This window comes from Ambystoma mexicanum, chromosome 6q, assembly GCF_040938575.1.
Source record: "Ambystoma mexicanum isolate Mex_15411 chromosome 6q, UKY_AmexF1_1, whole genome shotgun sequence".
NCBI classification, from domain to species: Eukaryota; Metazoa; Chordata; class Amphibia; order Caudata; family Ambystomatidae; genus Ambystoma; species Ambystoma mexicanum.
Genome location: NC_090937.1, coordinates 703,594,649 through 703,615,087, shown reverse-complemented (window position 1 = coordinate 703,615,087; position 20,439 = coordinate 703,594,649). Strand labels below are relative to the sequence as shown.

Sequence of the window (20,439 nt, the reverse complement as noted above, 5' to 3'; positions counted from 1 at the left end):
GGAGTTGATTGGTCCCACCAACTCAAGGGGAGAAGTCTTCCTTGCAGGGGCTTCTCTAGTCGAAACGAAATTGCAGTTTCAGCACAGCAGCAGGGCTTCACCGGGCAAACCAACGGTCCAGGAGTTGCAGCAGGCGTCCTCTTCAAGCTCTTCTTCGGTTCCTTCGTACAGTGGTCGACTCTGCCTTCCAAGCCAAAAGACTCTCCTTTTATTCGGTTCTCTCCCATTCATTCCAGCCTAGCTGTCACTCACCCAGCAGGGTGGCTGTCCTTGCTGGACACTCAGCCAGCCAATCACCACAGAGTGCCTTTGGGTCTCCTAGGAGACTAAGCACATGACGTATCGGGCACCGGCCTCACTTCCTGCCTACCCCAGACGCTCTGGAGCCAGAGGTGGGTTTCACTCCTGAAGCCCGCCAAAGGCAAAATGGACAAAGAAACCAAACCTGGTTTGGCGCGCAGAGAAACTCTCTAGAAGGACATCTCTACAAAGACATGGCGAAAAAAGACCAGGCACCATTTTGTCAAAGATGGCTCTAGGCCATTTTGAAAAAGGTGGCTCCCGCAGTTATCGTTACCGGAGCTGCGATCAGCTGCGGTAAATACAAACCATGGTAGTTCGGAACAAAACCACTGCCACCAGGCATTCTGTGAGGAAAGGGTAACATAAAAATGTTACATGAGCAGTTAGACCCAGGGGATACTAATTAACCCCTCCAGCACTCTATTGTAAGATAGGGTGTGCTGGATCTAGCAAGTACACTAAGTAAAGCCAATTTCACTTTACTGCTCTGGGAAACAGTAGTTTATCCCAGAGAAGGTATTTAAACCTTGGGAAATCTAAAAGACTTTGCTGTGTCACGGCACTGAAGGTGCTGTGAGACACAATGTAAAAGATGATGCCTATGGAGGTTGTCAGACTCCATAACCAAAAGAAACGCAGAGGTAAAATTCACATTCAAAATACATGAGTGGGGGAAAAGGGGTCTCGCTCTCTCTCCAGGTTAAAAAAATTAAGTCCTCAAAATCCAGCAATTTTTGGGTATTCTCCCTAACAACGCACATACGTGCTCGGCCAACTGGAGGAGGGAGACTTTGTCGTTGTTGGATCTAGAGGACGCATACTTCCACATCCCCCATTCACGTAAAACATCACGTTCCTGTGCTTCGTCGTACAAGGGAAGCACTACCAGTTCAAGGCTCTCCCCTTCGGACTGAAGTCGGCGCCCAGAGTCTTTATGAAGTGCCTGGCTCCGGTGGCGGCCCATCTACGACTACAGGAAATTCATGTGTACCCTTACCTTGATGACTGGCTCATCTGGGCCAGGTCGAAGGACCTAGCCGTCGATCACACGGAGAGTACCGTCCAGCTGCTGGCTGATCTGGGGTGCTCAGTGAACTATGCAAAATCCTGCTAGAGTCCATCGCAGAACACGCTGTTCCTGGGGTCCCGGCTCAACACTGTGTCCTGTCTAGCTGCTCCGTTGGAGGAGAGTATAGCAGGTTGCAACAGTTGTTAGCACTAAAGATCGCAGCAGTGAGGACCATCACTCGCTGCTCGGCATGATGTATTCATGCATCTGCCTAGTCCGGCTCTGCAGGTTACGTACGCCACCGCTCCAGGAGTTTCTGGACGCCAGTTGGATCCAAGTGTCCGGAAGTTTCAAAGACAGGATCATGCGTGACGAGGAGTTCCGTCGAGCAATAAGGTGGTGGTACGTGCGCTCCAAAATCGCCGGGGGCACAGACTTCCAGAGACCTCCATACCTGGAGACTGTCACGACGGACGCTTCCCTGGAAGGGTGGGGAGCACACACCGGAAGTCTCCATGCCATAGGCCTCTGGTTGCCGGAGGAGAAGACGCTACACATCAAAGTACTGGAGCAGTGTTTTGGGCTCTCAAATAATTTCTTCCGTCCCTCAAGGGCAAAGTGGTAAGGTTCTTCACAGACAATATCACCACAATGTTTTGCATCTGTGAGCAGGGGGGGGCACCAGATCCCTGGCGCTCTCCAGAGATGCGCAGGAGTTTTGGCACTGGGCCATCGCCCAGGTTATGTTCCTCATTCCTTTCCGCCTGGCGGGAATAAAAAACAGTCGCCGACTCCCTCAGCAAGGAGCTGCGCTCTTGCCACGAGTGGGAGCTTCGGCAGGATCAAGTGGACAACCTCTTCCTAAAGTGGGGCAGTCCCCAGATCGATCTGTTTGCGACGGCGGTGAAAACCAGGTTGGCCAGCAGGTTTACACAGCCGGAGAGCTTGGGGACGCATTCTCCTTCTCTTGGGAAGGCCTGTTCCTGTAAGCGTCATCTCCGTTGCCACTGCTGCTACAAGTCATCAGTGAACTCCGACTGTGCCGGTGCAGGATGATTCTCGTCGCGCCAGCGTGGCCGAGAAGAATCTGGTACCCATACCTTCTCAGCATGTCGGCGTCCCCTCCAGTCAAGCCGCCAGTGGTTGCGGATCTGCTCGCCAGGTAAGGAAGCGCAATCCTGCACCACGACCCAGGATCTCTGAAGCTGAAGGCCTGACTCCTGCAGCTTTAGAGTTTGGTGGTTATGAGCTGCCGGAGGACTGCAGGGAGGTCCTCGCCAAGACCAGGGTGTCGTCGACGCTGAAGTGATATGGGCACCAATGGATGCATTTCACGACTTGGTGCCGATCACAGAAGATTAACCCTCTGAGGGTCAAGACCCCCAGGTCCTTCCGTACTTGTTATTGGCGCACGCCTCCATCAAAGTGCATCTAGCAGCTTTCTCCCGCTACACCCGGTCTCCTGGACAGTCGTCTTTGGTCGCACCGTCTAGTGAAGGAGTTCATCAAAGGACTGTTTTGCTCGTTCCCGTCGGTGAAGGCGCCTGCCCCGTCGTGGTACCTCAACGTGGTGCGAACTAGGCTCATGGGTGGGCCCCATTCGAGCTGATGCATCGGGCGCCGCTTAAGTTCCTGTCTTGGAAGACTGCTTTCCTCGTGGCCATCACCTCTGCCAGGAGAGTAGGTGAGATCCAGGCCCTGTCCTGCAAGTGGCCTTACTTGACTTTCCATGAGACATGTGGTGCTGTGGACGCACCCTTCCTTCTTGCCCAAGGTTCCATTGGAATTTTATCTCAACAAGCCCTTGGTGTTACCTGTGTTTCAAACGCCTTTGTTGCCGTACGAAAGTACTTTGCACTCACTGGATGTGGCTCGAGGGCTACAGTTTTATGTGGCCTGCACAAAGGATTTCTGGAAAACTTCTCAGCATTTTGTGAACTTTTGCCCTGTGAACCATGGGAAGGCCTTGTCCAAGGCTTTCATCTCCAGATGGCTCTCTGGCTTCATCACTCATTGTGACCTGTTGGCAAACCGTCCGTTGTCTGGCTGTCCGAGATCCCATTCTCCCAGAGCAATAGCTGCGACAAAGGCGTTCCTGTCTGGTGTGCCCCAGCTGGACATCTGCTTAGCTGCTATGTGGAGGTCTACGCACACCTTCACAAAATTCGACTGCGTCGACAGGGATTCCAGGGAGGAGTCCAGAGTCGGCGAAGCAGTGCGACACAACCAACCTGTTGGCTTGTAGTTGAGCCTGGTGAGGAATTAAGAGTAATTGCTTCGGTTTAGCCTTGCCACCTCCCGTGGTTGTGGATGTATGTACTGCTATGTATTTTTTATTCATGAGCATGTGAATCCATGCCAGAACCCATGCTGGAGAAGGAACAAGTTAGTTACCTGTAACTATTGTTCTCAATCCTGCCCTTCTTGGTCATACTGCCACTTTACGTGCTACCAAATCTGAAGATGGCTGCCAGAGGAGGGGCTTAGGGAGAGGGCAGTCATTGGCCGGGGCATTATGACCCAGAGCGCAGTGATTGCTTTAAAGGAGAAATAGCTTGTAAGTGAAAGTGAAACTGTTTTTTCTTTTACCGAGGATTCCCAGCCTGACGACTGGGAATATTCATGAGCATGTGAATCCATGAGACTCAGAAAAACAGTTACAGGTAAGTAACTTGTTTCGTACTTTCTTCTTAGCCTTTGATCCCAACAAGTAGGATCAAGCCCTAAAAACTCTTCCAGTTGTTGTTCCAAACTGCTTTACTTTAACCTGTGGGGAATACCACATTTCTTTTACCTCTAATGCAGTGTAATATTGTTACCCTGTATTTGTGTCTACCCAATTCCCCTCCAAATATTTGCTCTTGACTGTACTATTCCATCTGCCACTTTGTGAGCCAGGGATTTCTTCAGAGGAACCAGTGTCCCTGGGCTTGAGGCTGTACCCTCAAACCTTGAACACAGGGCTGACTGGGTCAATTTAAATTGTTCTGCATCTTAAACGTAGGGTTGGTATAGTCTTCTAATAGTGACTTATTCCTTTTTTAAATGTAAACCTTTGGTTTGCAGATTAAGGTCCTAGCACTGTCTTGGATTTTCATCCTGTCAAATGTAAACTCAAGCAACGGTTTCCTACTCTTTATGAATTGCATTTTCTGTATATTTTATTGTTGGTGCTTATTATTCACTTACTCTATGTTCATTACATTTATTATAACAGGGAAGTGTACGCCAGCTACTACATGAAAAAATTAGAGATGCTTATACCCATCCACAGTTTGTTACTGATGTCATGAAACCTATGCAGATCGAGAACATCATTGATCAGGAGGTAATGTACGGTGCTCTTAAAGACTTGTCTAACTTAAGGCCCTTTACTTGTTATATTTAAGCTGACATTTGCGCATGCAGTGCTGAAAGACCATAAAAAAATTTCAGTTTACCAGAAAGTCTGAAAATAAGCACAAGTCCTTTTTAGAAATAAATGTTCATTGGCATTTAGTAAAAAGGGGTTAAAGAAACAGAAGGATAGTACGGTTAGGTAAAGATGGAGAGTGAATAAGATGGGGGTGTGAGGTTGGAGCCCACAAATGAAAGGCAAGAGGGACTGCATTTTTATTTTAAGAGGTAAGCAATTCACAAAATATGAAACCCACGAAAAATGATGTATGGATATATATATATTTATTTTAAGGACTACATATGCAAACCTTCAATCTAGATCACAACTGGTAAACCTTTGGTTATTTTGTTGCAGTAGAGGATATTGAAATTTTTGGTAGCATTACTCATTTGTAGGTCAGACTAGAATTTTATCTCTGCCATAACTCTAGAAGATCCTCTTAGTAGGTCCCAAGTGTCAGTCGGCTTCTCATTGATGCACAATGAGTGTCATGGTTAAGCCTCAGATACAGAACTATTTCAGTTGGGTAGAGTTGTTGCTTTTGTGAGCTCCTTTTGTTTCCATGCTGCTTGGTTCACTTTTTCATTATGCTTTTCTTGTATGCTTTTTATTTGTACTGCTTTGTACTGTGAGGAACTCATGGTGACCCCAAGTAAGGATGACACAAGTGATCACTGTTCATGGTTGTTTATTGAACCATATAAAGTGGTATGCAGGTTGGAAAAACTCCTAATCTAAATCTAAGATGGGGACAGGTGTCGACAATTAAATGAAAATAAGCCAGTCCTACTGGCATCAAGTCAAATAAAAGGGCCTATACTAATAAAAACCTATTGCCAATTCCTAACACTAAATACAAAGAGTGTGAGTGTTAAGTTTCAAGAAAGAAGTGTTCTCAAGTGATGAGTCCGGAGGCGGTTGCCTGGGTAGCCTGGGTCTCACTTCCCAGGTTTTGAGCACAGGACAAGGTGGAGTTGATGGAGCACAGCACAGTCTTGGGCTTCTATAGCACAAGACGACGTTCCAATGGCAGTTCTCGGGACCGTCGATGGCCAAGTCCCGTTTCCTTAGAAAGTCTCTTGCCTTCGAGCATGATGTATTTGAGTAATCGAAAACAAAAGTTCCTTTAACAAATGAAAGTTTGTTTCCAACATTCACTGTGGGTGATGGTTCACCTATGTCTCCTCCTCTCCTCAACTGACCCCTTCTGTATCATGTATCACAATTTCTGCTAGGATGAAGATGGACCCCCTCTTCTGGGCTGACCTTCCTTCATTGTAATCCAGTTTTTATAGGGTGAGGCCCAAACCCCTGGGTCCCCTTCTTCTGTGCTGACACTTTTCAATTTTAATCCATAAATCTTAATTTTTTAAACAGTTCCAAAACACTCTGTTTCTTTGGGACACTAGATTTGGCCCCTGCTGGGATTTGCTTCCCAGGTTTCCTCTCACTATGAGTGTTAGGGAGAATTCTCAGAAATGTGCTAATTCCCTTATACCTTAGAGACCTCCAGCTCTTTTGCTGGATTTTAGGACTTTTAATTATAATCCTGGTGAGAGTGAGACCTTTTCCCCCACTCATGTATTTTTGTTTGATTTGAACACTGTTTCTTTTGGTTTTGGAGTCTGACAAACTCCATAGGCATTATCTTATTTACATTGTGACACACAGCACCCACAGTGTTGCGCAGAATTTCAAGCAGTACCCTCTGGCACCACCACATACAATTAGGACTACAGGTGTAAGCAAAACCAACCTTTGGTATAAGTCTGTACTACAGTTTTTGCTAACGAGCTGAGCAGCCAGGCTTCTCTCAAGAGGCAATGTGAGCAGTACAAGGATGTTACACAGAGGTCTTACAATCAAAGTGGTTCAAGTAGACACTTACACTCAAGGTCTCTTGGTAAAACACTTATTCGTTTATTATTCATTTAGAAAACATTCACTAGAAGGAGACAACTTAATATTATACACAAACCCACTTCAGTACTGAACCAATACGTTTCTGAGTAAATTAGGCTCCCCTGAAATAGGAGCAACAAGTCAATTCAGTTACTTTAAATGGGATTAAAAGGCCCAAGTTAATCGAATAGATCACAAATACTTTCTTTAGGCAGTGAAAATAGCTTTAGTTTACTAGAGGACTTGATTTAGTTCAATAGGCCCAGGCCAAAGTCAAAGGGTTAGTGTCTTGGATAGGAAAGAGCAGTTCTTGTAGTAAACAGTAAAGTCTTTGCCACAGTTCTCAGAAGTAGTTTGTATGAAAAAGAATCATATGTTGGGTCACAAGCTGATTAGGCCTGCAAGTTGGGAAAGTTCCACGAACTTTCACAGCAAGAGATACTTTCTCTCAATCAGGTTGGCACAGTACCTTAATATGAAGGAAAAGATGCTGCTGAAGGCGTTGGTTCCTGGCAGTTCCTGCAGATCTCACTGTTCCTGAGCTTCAATCGTGGGGACAAGATGGAGGACGTCGGACTCCTGCAATGCACAGGATTGTCGGAAAACACTCAAAAAAATGAGTTACTTCGGTTTGAGTAGCTGTAGTCAAGCATACAAGCTGGTGTCCTTCCCCCTGGTTAAACCTAACCAGCTCCAAGAATGGTATCCAGGTGGCTTACGAGTTGATTGGTCCCACCAACTCAAAGGAAGAAGTCGTCCTTGAAGGGCTTCTCTGTCGAGATGAACTTGGCGATTCGGACCTGCAGCAGGGCTTCACCGGGCAAACCAACGGTTCAGGAGTTACAGCAGCCGTCCTCTCCCAGTTTGTCTTTGGTTCTTTCGTTCCAGTGGTCGACTCTGCTTTCCAGTCCAAGATACTCGCCTTTTAAACAGTTTTCTCCCATTCATCCCAGCCTAGCTGCCACTCACCCAGACAGTCAGCCAGCCAATCACGTCAGAGTGCATTTGGGTCTCCTAGGAGACTAAACACAGGGTGTTTCGGGCACCTCCCTCACTTCCTGCCCACCACAGATGCCAGAGGCGGTCTTCCGTCCTGAAGCCCGCCAAAGGCACAGAAACAAAGGGACCAAACCTGGTCTGGCGCGCAGAGACAAACACTAGAATGACCTTTCCAAAAAGAAATGTCGAAAAAAGAAGACCGGGACCCATTTAAACAAAGGGGTTTAAGGCACCATCTTGAAAAACATGGCTCCTGCGGTTTTTAGCTACCGGTGTTTGCAGTCGGGAAAAATCATGGTAGTTTGTTGGAAAACCACTGCCACAAGCCATTTTGATAGAAAAGGGTAGCATTTGACTGATACCTGAGTTTCTAGACACAGGGGATACTAGGTAACCCCTCCAGCACTCTATAGGAAAATAGTGTGTGCTGGGTCTAGGAATTTAAAAAGCCTAGTAAAGTCAATTTAACCTTACATTCTCTGGGGAAACCGTAGTTTATCCCTGAGAAGGTATTTTAACCCTTTGGAAGTCTAAAAAAAGACACCCCTGTGTCAGAGCACTGAGGGTGCTGTGTATGAAACGATACATATGGAGTTATCTCAAAACTCCATAATCAAAGAACACAAGAGTAAAACGCACATCAAAATACATGAAACAGTGGGGAAAAAAAGGCTCGCACTCTTTCCGGGTAAAAGAAATGAAGTCCTCAAAATCCAGCAAAGTTGCTGGGGGTCTCGAAGGTGAAGGGAATTAACACATTTTTTAACATTCTCCCTAACAATTCTGAAAATCCATCATGTGCTTGAATCCACTGCATTAGTAAGGAATCCAGGTGGGGTAACCAGCTTGATTGTGCAGTTTTTGTGTTTTGTTTTTTAATATAGCAGGTATTTATGTCAATATGTATATATTTATGAAGTGTATATAGTGCTAGTGTGATATAGTAAAAACTGTTCAGTACTGGTCCGACATCAAATGTTCACATAACCCTTTAACAGTGATCTTCTTGGTTGTATAACCGTAGTCTTTCTCCTGACTGGTGCCTTGGGTTATGCTTAAAAAGCAAAAGCTACATCACCATGCCTGTTGCTTCCATCCACAAAACAAATGTTTGTGGGAAATGGGCTCTAAAAACTAACCATGCACTTGGTGTGTCTAGATAAATGCGCTGATTTGCAAAATGTGAAGGCTTGTTTGTCTTGTTTTTAGTCTGTTATTTCATTGGATACAATACCAATTGCGCCACCATTGCCAGGGCAATCATTGTAGCACGTCTGGATTACTGTGCCGGTCTCTTACAAGGCAATGGGGAAATGGCCTACCTGCAGGTGATCCAAAACAATTCTGTGCAGGTGGTAGAGGGCCTGGGGAGACCTGACCAAGTCTCTGGCGCACGTAGGGCCCTAAACGGGCTCCCGGTGGAGAGTAGAGTCACCTACCAAACCCTTTGCCTCTCCCGCAGGTGTCTGCAGCCCTAGCTACTTGGCCAATAGGCTATCCTGGCTCCCTCTCAGAGAGTCCTCCGCTCTAACAAATCTATTCTCTTAATAATCCCCAAAACAAAACTGACCATAGTGGCAACGGGGTCCTTCCCGCACTGCGCCCCTAGATGCTGGAATGCCCTGCCCCCGAACTTGAGAGGATGCTCAAGCTTCCCGAAATTCAAACATGACCTCAAAACTTTTCTTTCACTGACCTTGCACCCCTGTTCTCCCGTGAATTCTGACTCCCCACAGCTTATTTGTGATGATTCTCTGTGTCCTGTCCTAGTGCTATTATGCTTACGGGCCTTGTTTATGCACATTATAAATGAAATAAATAAATACTGGTCAAGATCAAGTAGCATGCAGCTACTGGTACAGTAGCTCTGTTATTTGAGTGCTCGCCTTGGATATCTGTTTATCCTGCAGGAATGAGTTTTTAATACCAGTAGAGCCCATGAAGTCCTTCACTCTTTACTGAGGTTCAGAATGGAGTACCATGAAAAATTGGGTACAATCTTCTATTAGCTCATTTCGAAACGGGATGACTCAAGAATGTATTATACAAAAATGTGTATTTTAAAATGAAGGGATTACCATAAAATCAATGAGGACTTTGTAGATTTCCTCATCCGCTATGATGTTAAAGACCTCCTTGGTTACTGCAAGATAACTGGTTACATGAAGCAAAGGTTAGTTTACCCCTAAAACAATATATCCCCCAAACACTGCACAGGTGGTTCAGATCAAATGAGCCTGTTAAAATAGTTATGCTGTTATTGATCCAGTGTTTTCATTCCCCAACAGGTGCAGACATTGTCTGGTGGTGAGCTGCAGCGTGTGGCATTGGCTCTGTGTCTCGGCAAGCCTGCAGATGTCTATCTAATTGATGAACCATCTGCATACTTGGACTCTGAGCAGCGTCTAATGGCTGCAAGGGTCATCAAGCGGTAATTTTCTTTTTATGATTGGTGATGACAAACTTTCATCTTAAGTTCTCAATTAAAAATCAATGTTAATAATGATCTTTCACTTTTCAGTTTCATTCTTCATGCCAAAAAGACTGCCTTTGTTGTAGAACATGACTTCATCATGGCCACCTATCTAGCGGATCGTGTAATTGTCTTTGATGGTAATCCATCTAAGGACACTCGGGCAAACAGGTAAGACTGCAATTTCCAAATTAAAGTTAAACCACAGACTGTATATCCTCCTGTTCCTACCAGATTCCATTTTTGGTTAGAATCATGGAGTGATCCATGCTTGTACAACCCAAGAAAATGTGGCAATGTGATGCAAAAGATTGTCTTGTTGCTGCTTTGCGCCAACAGGCTTCTGTGGGATACCCATTCTTTTTTCTTTGTTTGGACTCCTGACCTGTCTTTTTGGAGGTAAGTAAACCTATATGCTTTATTTCTGTGGCCCTTTTACGCATTCTTATGGGGAAACTGATTAGTCCAGTAGACTCTCAGTACTGAGAGACTGTCTCTCTTTGTGAATGTCTTGTATTTTTGCAATTGCACACATCACCTTAAAGTGAAGTGCGATTAGGATTCTTAACTTTTTCTGTAATGGCTTTTTTGGTTACTTTTACAATGTGCCTAGTGCAGCAGTTATATTTTTTTGTAATGTTTTACTCGTGCACTTTTGCACTTAAGGCAAATGGCTACCAAGAGTGCTGATCACCCTAAGCTGGCTATGTCATGAGGTTTTTACTTGGCTTTTGGCCATGTTGTTCTTTGGCATTCTTCCTGCCTTCTCAAATCATTAAAAGCAACATATGGAATGACCTTTCCTAGGGAAAGCTGCTTTTTTCATGGGCAAAGGGGGAGGTTTGTGTGAGCCCGGATGTGTGTTCTGGAAATGTCTGGTCCAAGTACACATTCTGGAGACTGAATGCTTGCTGGGAAGAATCTCAGAAATGTGACAATTCCCTTCTACCTTGGAGACCCCCCGCTCTTTTGCTGGACTTAAAGACTCTAAATTTGTATCCTGGAGCGAGTGTGACCTTCCCACTCATGTATTTTTCATTAATTTGAACACTGTTTCTTTTGACTTTGGAGTCTAACAAACTCCATAGGCATCATCTTTTTTACATTGTGACACACAGCACCTTCAGTGCAGTGGCACAGAGAAGGCTCTTAGATTTCCCAAAGATTTAAATACCTTCTCTTGGTTAAACTACTGTTTCCAAGAGCAGTGAAGTGAAATTGACTTTACTTAGTTTGTAACTTTCCAGACCCAGCACACACGATCTTACAAAAGGGTGCTGGAGGAGTTACTTAGAATCCCCTTTGCCTTGTTTCTCATGTAACATTTTTGTTACCCTTTCCACAATTAATGGCTGGTGGCAGCAGTTTACTTTTTACTACCTTTGAGTGTTTCTACCCTGGGCTGCAATTGCAGCTGAAGTAAAGCACCCATGAGTGCTGTTAAGGAGTATTCTCAGAAATGTGCTAATTCCCTCCACATTAGAGACACCCAGCAACTTGCTGGATTTTGAGGACTTGATTTTTTTACCTGGAGAGAGAGACCCTTTTTCCCCACTCGCTCACGTATTTTAATGTGATTTTTAACACAGTTTCTTTTGGTTGTGGAGTCTGACAAACTCCATAGGCATCATCTTTTACATTGTGTCGCACCGCACCTTCAGTGCAGTGACACAGGGAAGTCTTTCAGATTTCCCAAAGATTTAAATACCTTCTCGGAGATGAACTGTTTCCAAGAGCAGGAAAATGAAATTGACTTTACTTACATTTGTAACTTTCTAGACCCGGCACACACACACTTACAATAGGGTGCTGGAGGGGTTACCTAGTATCCCCTTTGTCTAGCTTCTCATGTAACAATTTTATGTTACCCATTCCTCACTGAATGGCTGGTGGCAGTGGTTTTGTTTTAACTACCGTGGTGTGTGTTTACTGCGGTCTGTGTTCACAGCTGCAGTAAAGCACCCAAGGGTGCCATCTTTGTCAAAATGGCCCAGTCTTCTTTTTTCCCCATTTCTTTGTGGAAAGGTCCTTCTTGAGATTTACTCCGCGCGCCAAACCAGGTTTGGTCCCATTGTTCGCTTTGCCTTTGGCGGGATTCACGAGTGAAGCCCGCCTCTGGCTCCAGGGTGTCTGGGGTGGGCAGGAAGTGAGGGAGGGTGCCCTAAACACCCTGTGCTTAGTCTCCCAGGAGAGCCAAATGCGCTCTGTAGTGATTGGCCGGCTGACTGTCCGGCAAGGACAGCCACCCTGCTTGGTGAATGACCGCTAGGCTGGAATGAATGGGAGAGAACTGAATGAAAGGCGAGGCATTTGGCTTGGAAGGCAGAGTCGACCACTGGACGAAGAAACCAAAGAAAAGCTTGAAGAGGATGCCTGCTGCAACTCCTGGACCGTTGGTTTGCACAGTGAAGCCCTACTGCTGTACTGAAACTCCAAATTCATATCGACAGAGAAGCCCCTGCAAGGACGACTTCTCCCCTTGAGTTGGTGCGACCAATCAACTCCAAAGTATGCCACCTGGACATCCTTCTCAGAGCTGGTTGCATTTGCACAGAGTTGCTGCTGGAAACCGAATAGCCAGTGAGAGGAACACCAGATTGGGTGCGTTGCTTTTAAGTTGGCCAAGAGCTCCAGGTAATCCTCCGGACTCCCAGGAAGCAGGACTGACCGTGCCTGAGCCCCCACAACAGAGTGCGGGACCCCAGAAGCAAGGAAACTCCATCTCGACAGTGAGGAACCGCTGTGTTGCTATTTGCAGTCGTCACGAGGAGCTGAAACACCAAAGTGCCACTTGGTGGAAAGATTGCCGGTTGCGAGCGGTGCAGTCCCATTGCAGTGCAGGAGTCCCCAGAAGTCCTCCCTCTTGTCCCCCCATATGAGGCCCAGGAACAGTGAGATCTGCAGAACTGTTCAGGAACGGAAGTCCTCTGCTGCACTTTTTCTCCAATACAAAGGTACTGTAAAAGTCTGAGAGAACTTGCCTCTCAATGTAGAGTTGCTTGCATCTTCTACCTCTCAAGTCTAAACAGCTTGTGGCCCTACATTTGATTCTTCTTTTCTTCAGTCTTCAAAAACATTGTGCAAAGACGTTTCTACTTACCTACCAGAGGTGCTTCATCCTATATAAGACTTTTGCCCATTGACTTTGGCCTAGCCTACTATACTGAATGACTCTGCTTAGGGGGTCCAAAAGTATTTGCCTGCTTAAGAATGTGTGTTATCTTGTTTGTTCTAGCAACCTTTTTCCTTTTGCCAACTTCTAACCGTATTCTAAATGCAAACCGTAAGATATTAATGTCCCACAGCACCCTAGCTATTGAAGTCACCTGAGGGTTTAGGTTGTCTGTGGGCCATCCCAAAAGGGTCTTTACTGATTTAGAAACTAAGAGTATATAGTATTGAAGTATATTTTTGTGTTGCTTTTTATGTTGCTCCCTTCTGAAAAAGGATTATTCTAACTGACTGATAAATTACTAATTGTGTATTCAAGAAACCTTGTGTATAAGTGTTTATTTGAATACTTTTCACTGTGAATCTGTGTAACTCCCCTACAGCTCACATTGACCCCTCTTGAGATAAATATGGCTGCTCAACACGGTACCAAAACGGTGTAGTACAAGCTTATACTAAAGGTTGGGTTTCCTATTACCTGCAGTCAGAGTTGTTGTAGTGCATGTTAGGACAGTTTTTCTGAGGTCCATTTAAGGGCTTAGTAAAACCATTCAACTGAGGCAGTACAACACTCCACTCTTAGTATAAGGCTGTACCACCTGAGTTAATGGTAGCGTAGACAGAGCAGCCAGGCTTATTTTAGGAGGGAGAGAGGGCTGTAGAATCAATACAAGTGAAATTGTAATACAAATGATCCAAAGAAACACTTTGTATTGTAAAAAATAAAGGATTTATTTAAATACAGGTATGCCCAGATAAATCTTGGGGTAAGTAAGCACTAAAACATTATATGAAATCACAGTATAAAAACACACTATACTTGAAAGTACACAGACCCAAGTATAGACCTTATTTGAAAATACCTAACGGTAGTTCTAGGGAAGTCGAACCCTTTTCATACACATTCAATATAGTTCAAGCCTATTCTTGGGGTACAAACCAATGGTTACTTTTCACAATTACATTCTGTAATGCTAGGGCGGTAGACCCTTCCAGTTGTATGATTCTCAGTACAAATCACTTAATCAGTCAACTGTACAATATACTTCACCAACATTGGACCTTTCATGGATTCACATGCTGTGAATATTCCCCGTCGTCAGGCTGGTAACCTCGGTCATTTTAACTTAGCGTTTTCCTATGCAAAACTTCGACACTTCAGTGTGCCATCAATGTACTTTTTGGGTGCTTTAGTCCCCACCAATAGGACGTAGGGTATAAATGGCCCCGCCCCTGCGGCTTCCCTTCAGATTTCAACTGTCTCCAAAGTGTTGGGATCACCTCATGTTCGCTGTGCTTTTTTGCACATGCTTGTGCTATTGTGTTTTGCGATGTCTTCTGGAAGAAGTCTCTGTTCCGGCCCTGTGCGACTTGCGGGCTGAAGGTGTATGAGGTGGACGGGCATATGAACTGCATCTACTGCCTTTACCCCCATCACTCTTCCGACTCTTGAGAGATTTGTAGAGGGTTTTCGCAAAAGACTCTTTAAGGACCGCAATCGGCGTTTGCTTTGTTGGCTTAATGATGGCACCTACACCGCCTCAGAGGTGGGGTTGGTCTGGAGCTTGTCATCTGAATGGCCTGTACAGGTGGTGGATCATCGCTGGGTGACGTCGGCCGAGCCTAAGAAATCTCATCCTGCTCCTGGGTCGGAGGTCGGGAAAAGTGGTAGAACCTCTTCGAGTAAGCAACTGTCGAAGGGGGCTGCTTCATCCAAATATGGTTGATCAGACTATTCCCGGGGGTCTGGAGGTAGGCCTGAGAAGTCGGCGTCTCAGGAGAAGGCCAGGAAAGATTAGTCAAAGCGCTCCTCTTCAGGGGACCATCACCGGTCGTCCTCTAGCAGGGAGTCCTCTAAGCACCGGTCCAGTGTTGCTAAGCAGGCCGTTTCGCCTGCGAAATCTGCATCGAAGGTGGCAGTTCCGACGACGTCCTCGTCGACGGGTCCCGTCGTCGACGGTTACTCTGCCATCTCCGGTACCGTCGACGGATGTGTCATCTGCTCCGGCGACGCCAGGGTTTGATAAAGGCCCGATGCTTTTCTCATAGTCGAGGATGGATACGGATGGATTGGTGCCGACGAGTGGTGCGTGGCAGGCTTCCGCCTTTGACTCGCTGATGCCGGACGCCATTCTACATCAAGAGACAGCTGCTTTTTTGGTGTCCTCAGAGGTGGACGACGACCGGGAGCCGGTGTTGGGGCCGTCTGCCTTTGGGCCGTCTGCCTTGGAGCTGCAGTGTGTTGGACCTTCGACGTCGGTGGCTGCGAGGGCTGGTCCGGCTAGTTACCCGCTGGTGAACCAGCAGGCTATGTTGTTGCTCCAGGTGCTATCCACGCTGCAATCCTTGTTGGGCCAGCTGTATTCGAGGTTACCCCCTCTGAATGTGGGGCCTGTCATGGATGCTGCTGGTGTTCCGCCGCATTAGTCGGCTATGGCTGGGTTGCCAGTGCCTCTGCCAGTGAGTGAAGATCGTCCATGTTCCTACCCCGAGGAGGGTGAGCTGCTGGAGTCGGACAGTGTGCCTCGGGAGACCATGTCTACTGGTTCTTCGTCAGCGACGAGTAACGTAGTGTGGGATTCGGACGGTGAGGTGGAACAGCCTCGTAGTCCAGCGCAGCCATCCCCTCCCGATGATGTTGGGGGCGTTCCACGCCATGATGGCTAAGGCATGTGTAGAATTTGGATTGACTCCTGAGGAAGAGCGAAAAGAGTGCTTCCTGTTCGACCACATGGGCAAGAGACGGAACGCTGTATTCTCTGTGCCTATCCTGGACCACGTTGTGGCAGGAGGGCCTGCGCACGATGCAACATCCCTTCTTGGAACCGGCTGTTAAAGGGAGGCTGCAGAAGAAGTTTAAGGCCCCGGACTCTACCCCGAAGTGCTTAGTGTTGCAGCCCACTCCTGAGTCTGTGGTGTCGGCGGCGGCCAGCCGTAAAACCCAGAGTCAGCACAAGTGTGTTACCCCTCCGGACAGTGACGGCAGGAGACAGGATGCCTTCGGGAAGAAGGTTTTGACTGTTGGGGCGACGACGGTGAAAGCGGCCAATTCCTTAGTGATCATGGCACGCTGTGATTGTGAGCTTTGGCGTAGGCTAGCACCTATTTTGGAACATCTGCCGGAGGAGCACCGCAAGTCTGCCATGCTTTTGGTGCGTAAAGGGGAGGAAGCTTCCAATCACAGTATTAATATTGCTGTTGACCTAGCGGAGTCCGGCTTTAAGCAGATTAACAACGGCCTAGTGCTGCGTCGCCAAGCCTGGCTAAAGTGCACAGACTTTCGCCCAGAGGTACATTATAAGGTTGTGGAGATGCCATGTGAGGGGGAGCAGTTGTTTGGCGAGAAAATTGATGAGGCCTTCAAAGGAATGAAGGGGGACACAGACTGCTAAATCGTTGGGAGCTTTGCAGAGTGTACGCTCTTTTCGCTCCTTTTGTCTGTTCTGAGGGGCTTCAGGGAATGCCCGGTTTACTTCCTCCAGAGACCGGGGTTACGGTCAGTCTGGATATTCCTCCCACGGGGATAGGAGGTCGGCACAGAAGAGTCAGGAATTTCAGGCCTCAAGGAAAAGAGGTGCGCAGCCCTCCTCCTCTAAAGGGAGACAGGCTAAGCCACAACAAGGACTGTCTTCAGGACAATCTGCTGGGGGGGAAGTGGGGTGGGGGGGCAGTGCACATGGACGAGTGGTGCAATATTACGTTGGACCGTTGGGTGTTGGACACGGTGCGTCTGGGTCACTCGCTGGAATTCAAGTGTTCCCCGGTGTCCATTCCTCCAGTGTATGCTGTGCAACCTCACCTTCACATCCTGCGGCAGGAGGTTGTACTTGTGCTACAGAAAGGGGATATAGAATTGGTTTGGTGGCAGAGAAAGGCCAAGGGGTTTATTCTCGCTACTTTGTGGTGAAAAAACCCAACGACAAGTGGCAGCCCATTCTGGATCTTCGGGCGTTGTACAAGACTCTGCAATGCCTGAAGTTCAAGATCCTCACTCTTCAGAAGTCATTTGGTCAGTGCAGCTGGACGAGTTTCTGGCGTCGTTGGATTTACAGGACGCATACTTCCACATTTCTGCATCGACAGCACCACAAGTTCCTGCGGTTTGTCGTAGGAGAAGATAACCAGCTTCGGGTACTCCCGTTTGGTTTAAAGTTGTCTCCCAGGACGTTTACAAAATGTTTGGTGCCGGTGGCGGCGTGGCCCCGACAGGAGGGTCATCACGTATACCTGTACCTGGACGACTCGCTGGTGCGTGTTTCATCACCAAGGGAAGCACATGAAAGTCTTGGCATGCTACCATGCAGCTGTTGCAACGGCTAGGCTTGGCCATAAACTTCGAGAAGTCCTTTCTGTTGCCTTCCAAGGACTTGGTGTTTCTGGGGGAAAAGTTTCAGACTCATCTGGGAATTGTGAAGCCCTCGGGCGAGAGGGTAATGAAGCTCCGGCAGAGGGCGGCAGAGTGGAAGATTGGTGCAAAGGTGTCGGTCCAGACCTACATGTCACTGTTTGGGCCATGGCGTCATGCATTCCGCTGTTGCCGAACTGTCGTCTCTTCATGAGGCCGGTGCAGGAGTTACTCACGGACCGGTGGGCTCAGATGTGCAGCTCGTGGTCCGACAAGGTGGTAATCAACAGCAGTCTGGTTGGAAGCTCTTCGCTGGTGGCAGTGCTCAGAAAATCTGGTTCAGGGCATGCTGTTGCTGGAACCGGAGTGCCAATTTACGATTGTGGAGGATGCCTCTCACAGGATGGAGGGCGCATCTCGGCAGCTCACAGCTTCAATGCCTGTGGTCTCAGGTGGAGTCTCGGTTCCACATCAATGTGCTTGAGTTGAGAGTGGTACGTTGGGCCCTGAAATCGTTTCTGCCGCGCATACGCGGTTCGGTGGTGAGGGTGTTGACAGACAATACCACCACTATGTTTTATCTCAGAAAACGGGGGCACGCATTCCAGGGTGCTGTCGAAAGAAGCACAGGAACTTTGGCATTGGGCTCTGTTGCATGACATTGACATTGTGGCGTTTCATCTGCCGGGAGTGTTGAATGTCCAGGCAGACGTGCTCAACAGGGATGTAGGCCAGCTCCACAAAGGGCATCTGAAGGAGCAGCAGGTGTCCATGATCTACGAGAAATGGTGCCATCCTCCGTTGGATTTCTTCACAACGGGGAAGAACAAACAGTGCATGGAGTTCCCCAGCAGGTGGGCTCACTCCGAGTCTCTAGGGGATGCGTTCTCGTTCCTGTGGAGAGGCCGGTTCAGGTATGCATTGCCTCCATTTCCGCTCATTCGACTGACCCTCCAGTGGATTTGGAGATACCCATGCTGTTTGATTCTGCTGGCTCCGTTCCAGGCCAGGCAGCAGTGGTTCTCGGATCTCCATCTGTCCGTAGCGGAACCGATTCGGTTTGAAGCCACGCCGGACCTTGTGTCTCAGGACAAGGGCTCTGTGTGGCACCACAATCCGGGATCTCTCAGCCTGACAACTTGGCTCTTGACTACAGTTTGGCCTGCAAACGTCTCCTATGTGTGTAAATGTGTAAATGGAAAAGGTTTTGTCGGTGGTGTTGGGGCCAGCCGGGGGTGGACCCTTTGAAGATTTCACCTGAGCAAGTTCTTCCCTACCTGTTGCAGTTGGCGAAAAGGGGCCTGGCGCTATCCTCCGTAAAGGTACACTTGGCAGCGATTTCTAGATTTGCTCTGAGGCGACATGCAGCGCCTCTGTTTAGTGATCGTCTAATCAAGCATTTCTTGAAGGGGTTGTTTCGTACTTTTCCTCCAGTCAAGAAGTGTCAGCCGGTGTGGAGCCTTAATGTGGTTCTGTCGGGTCTGATGAGACCACCGTTTGAACCAATGTTGACGACTCATTTGCAGTTTTTGTCATGGAAGGTGGCTTTTCTGGTGCCATTACTTCGGCCAGAAGGATGTCTGAGTTACAAGCATTGGTTGTGGACCCTCCTTACTTGAGGCTCTCGAAGGACAAAGTGGTGTTGGCTACAAATACGCACTTTATCCCAAAAGTTCCAACAACATTTCACAAACTCTCTTCGAGGGGATTGGGTCCTCCGACGCATTCCATATCTATGACAGTAATCACCATAGCTGTGCTGCTTCGGAAAATCTTTCTGCGTCCTGCGTCGATGACTTCGATACGCCGCCCTCGAGGACCTCCTCCGACAGCCGACGTCACTGGATGTTAAAAGTACGACGCCCGTAGCCTCAGTTCTGTTTTTTCCACGAACGTGTTCGCTTCGGAGATCTCTGCGCCCCTCGACTCTTTGGAGTTTCTGTTCTTTATCGGTTCTTCGAACCTGTTAGTTTGTGAAGTTATCCTTCGTGATGTCTACCTCGTCTTCCACCCCGTGTCCGGGCTTCAAGAAGTGCAGGCACTGCAGGTCCAAGATGTCGATGACAGACTCGCACGACGCCTGCCTCTGGTGCCTCGGGGAGGCCCATGACACGGATGATTGTGTCGACTGCCAGTCGCTTACGTCCAAAGCCTTGCGGCAGCGCAAGAAGAACCTGTTGGTAGGTAAGGTGTCCAAGCCACGGAAGTCGAGGTCTGCGGGGCTTTCGACGGACGATTCGAGGGGCGACTCTCTGCATAGTCGTCAGAAGTCCAGTGGGTCTCGGTCCCGGAGTAGGTCCCGCCACTCCTCTGCCTCTCCGAGGCACTCCCAGAAGTGCCGTCATCGGTCGTCTTCCCTGTCCTCATCCGAGGACTCTGCCCGTCGGCTAGAAAATGCTAGCGATTCTCGAATCTCCGAGTGGCGTCGGTCGTGATTGGTCGAAAAGCATCGCTCGTACGCCTTCGGTTTCGGGTGGTCGGCACGATTCGCGGGAAAGGTCCCGCTCGGACAAGGGGAATCATTCTAGTCATGCCTGTTCCAGGTCCCGGTCCTTGACGCGCTCGAGACCGTGTGCACCTGTGGTGTCATCGAGGAAGACGTCGATGCCTGTGGCGCCGAGGTCGTCGGACTCTTTCGAGGCTCTGCCTCCGAAGAAGTCGTCAACGCCATCGGCGCCCAGGCTGTCGAGGGACACGCTCGGGGCTCCGCCCTCGAGCCCTGTGTCGATGCTGTCGCTGCCGCGTTCGGCGTTGACGCCGATTCACTCTGCCGTTCAAGGCTGTTTCGACTGGGGTACCCCGGGGCACGGAGGAACCCCCTAGGAAGGCTCTGGCCA

The 20,439-nt window shown here is 48.0% G+C and overlaps 1 protein-coding gene across 1 annotated transcript in view; it reads left to right on the top strand.

Annotated features, from left to right (window-relative positions):
* ABCE1 (ATP binding cassette subfamily E member 1) overlaps positions 1-20,439 on the top strand; it is a 670,940-nt gene that overhangs the window by 609,234 nt on the left and 41,267 nt on the right. The window contains exons 14-16 of the mRNA XM_069631213.1: positions 4,530-4,640; positions 9,902-10,044; positions 10,135-10,257. Of these exons, the coding sequence (XP_069487314.1) occupies positions 4,530-4,640; positions 9,902-10,044; positions 10,135-10,257 (377 nt within the window). The remainder of the gene's footprint in view (positions 1-4,529; positions 4,641-9,901; positions 10,045-10,134; positions 10,258-20,439) is intronic.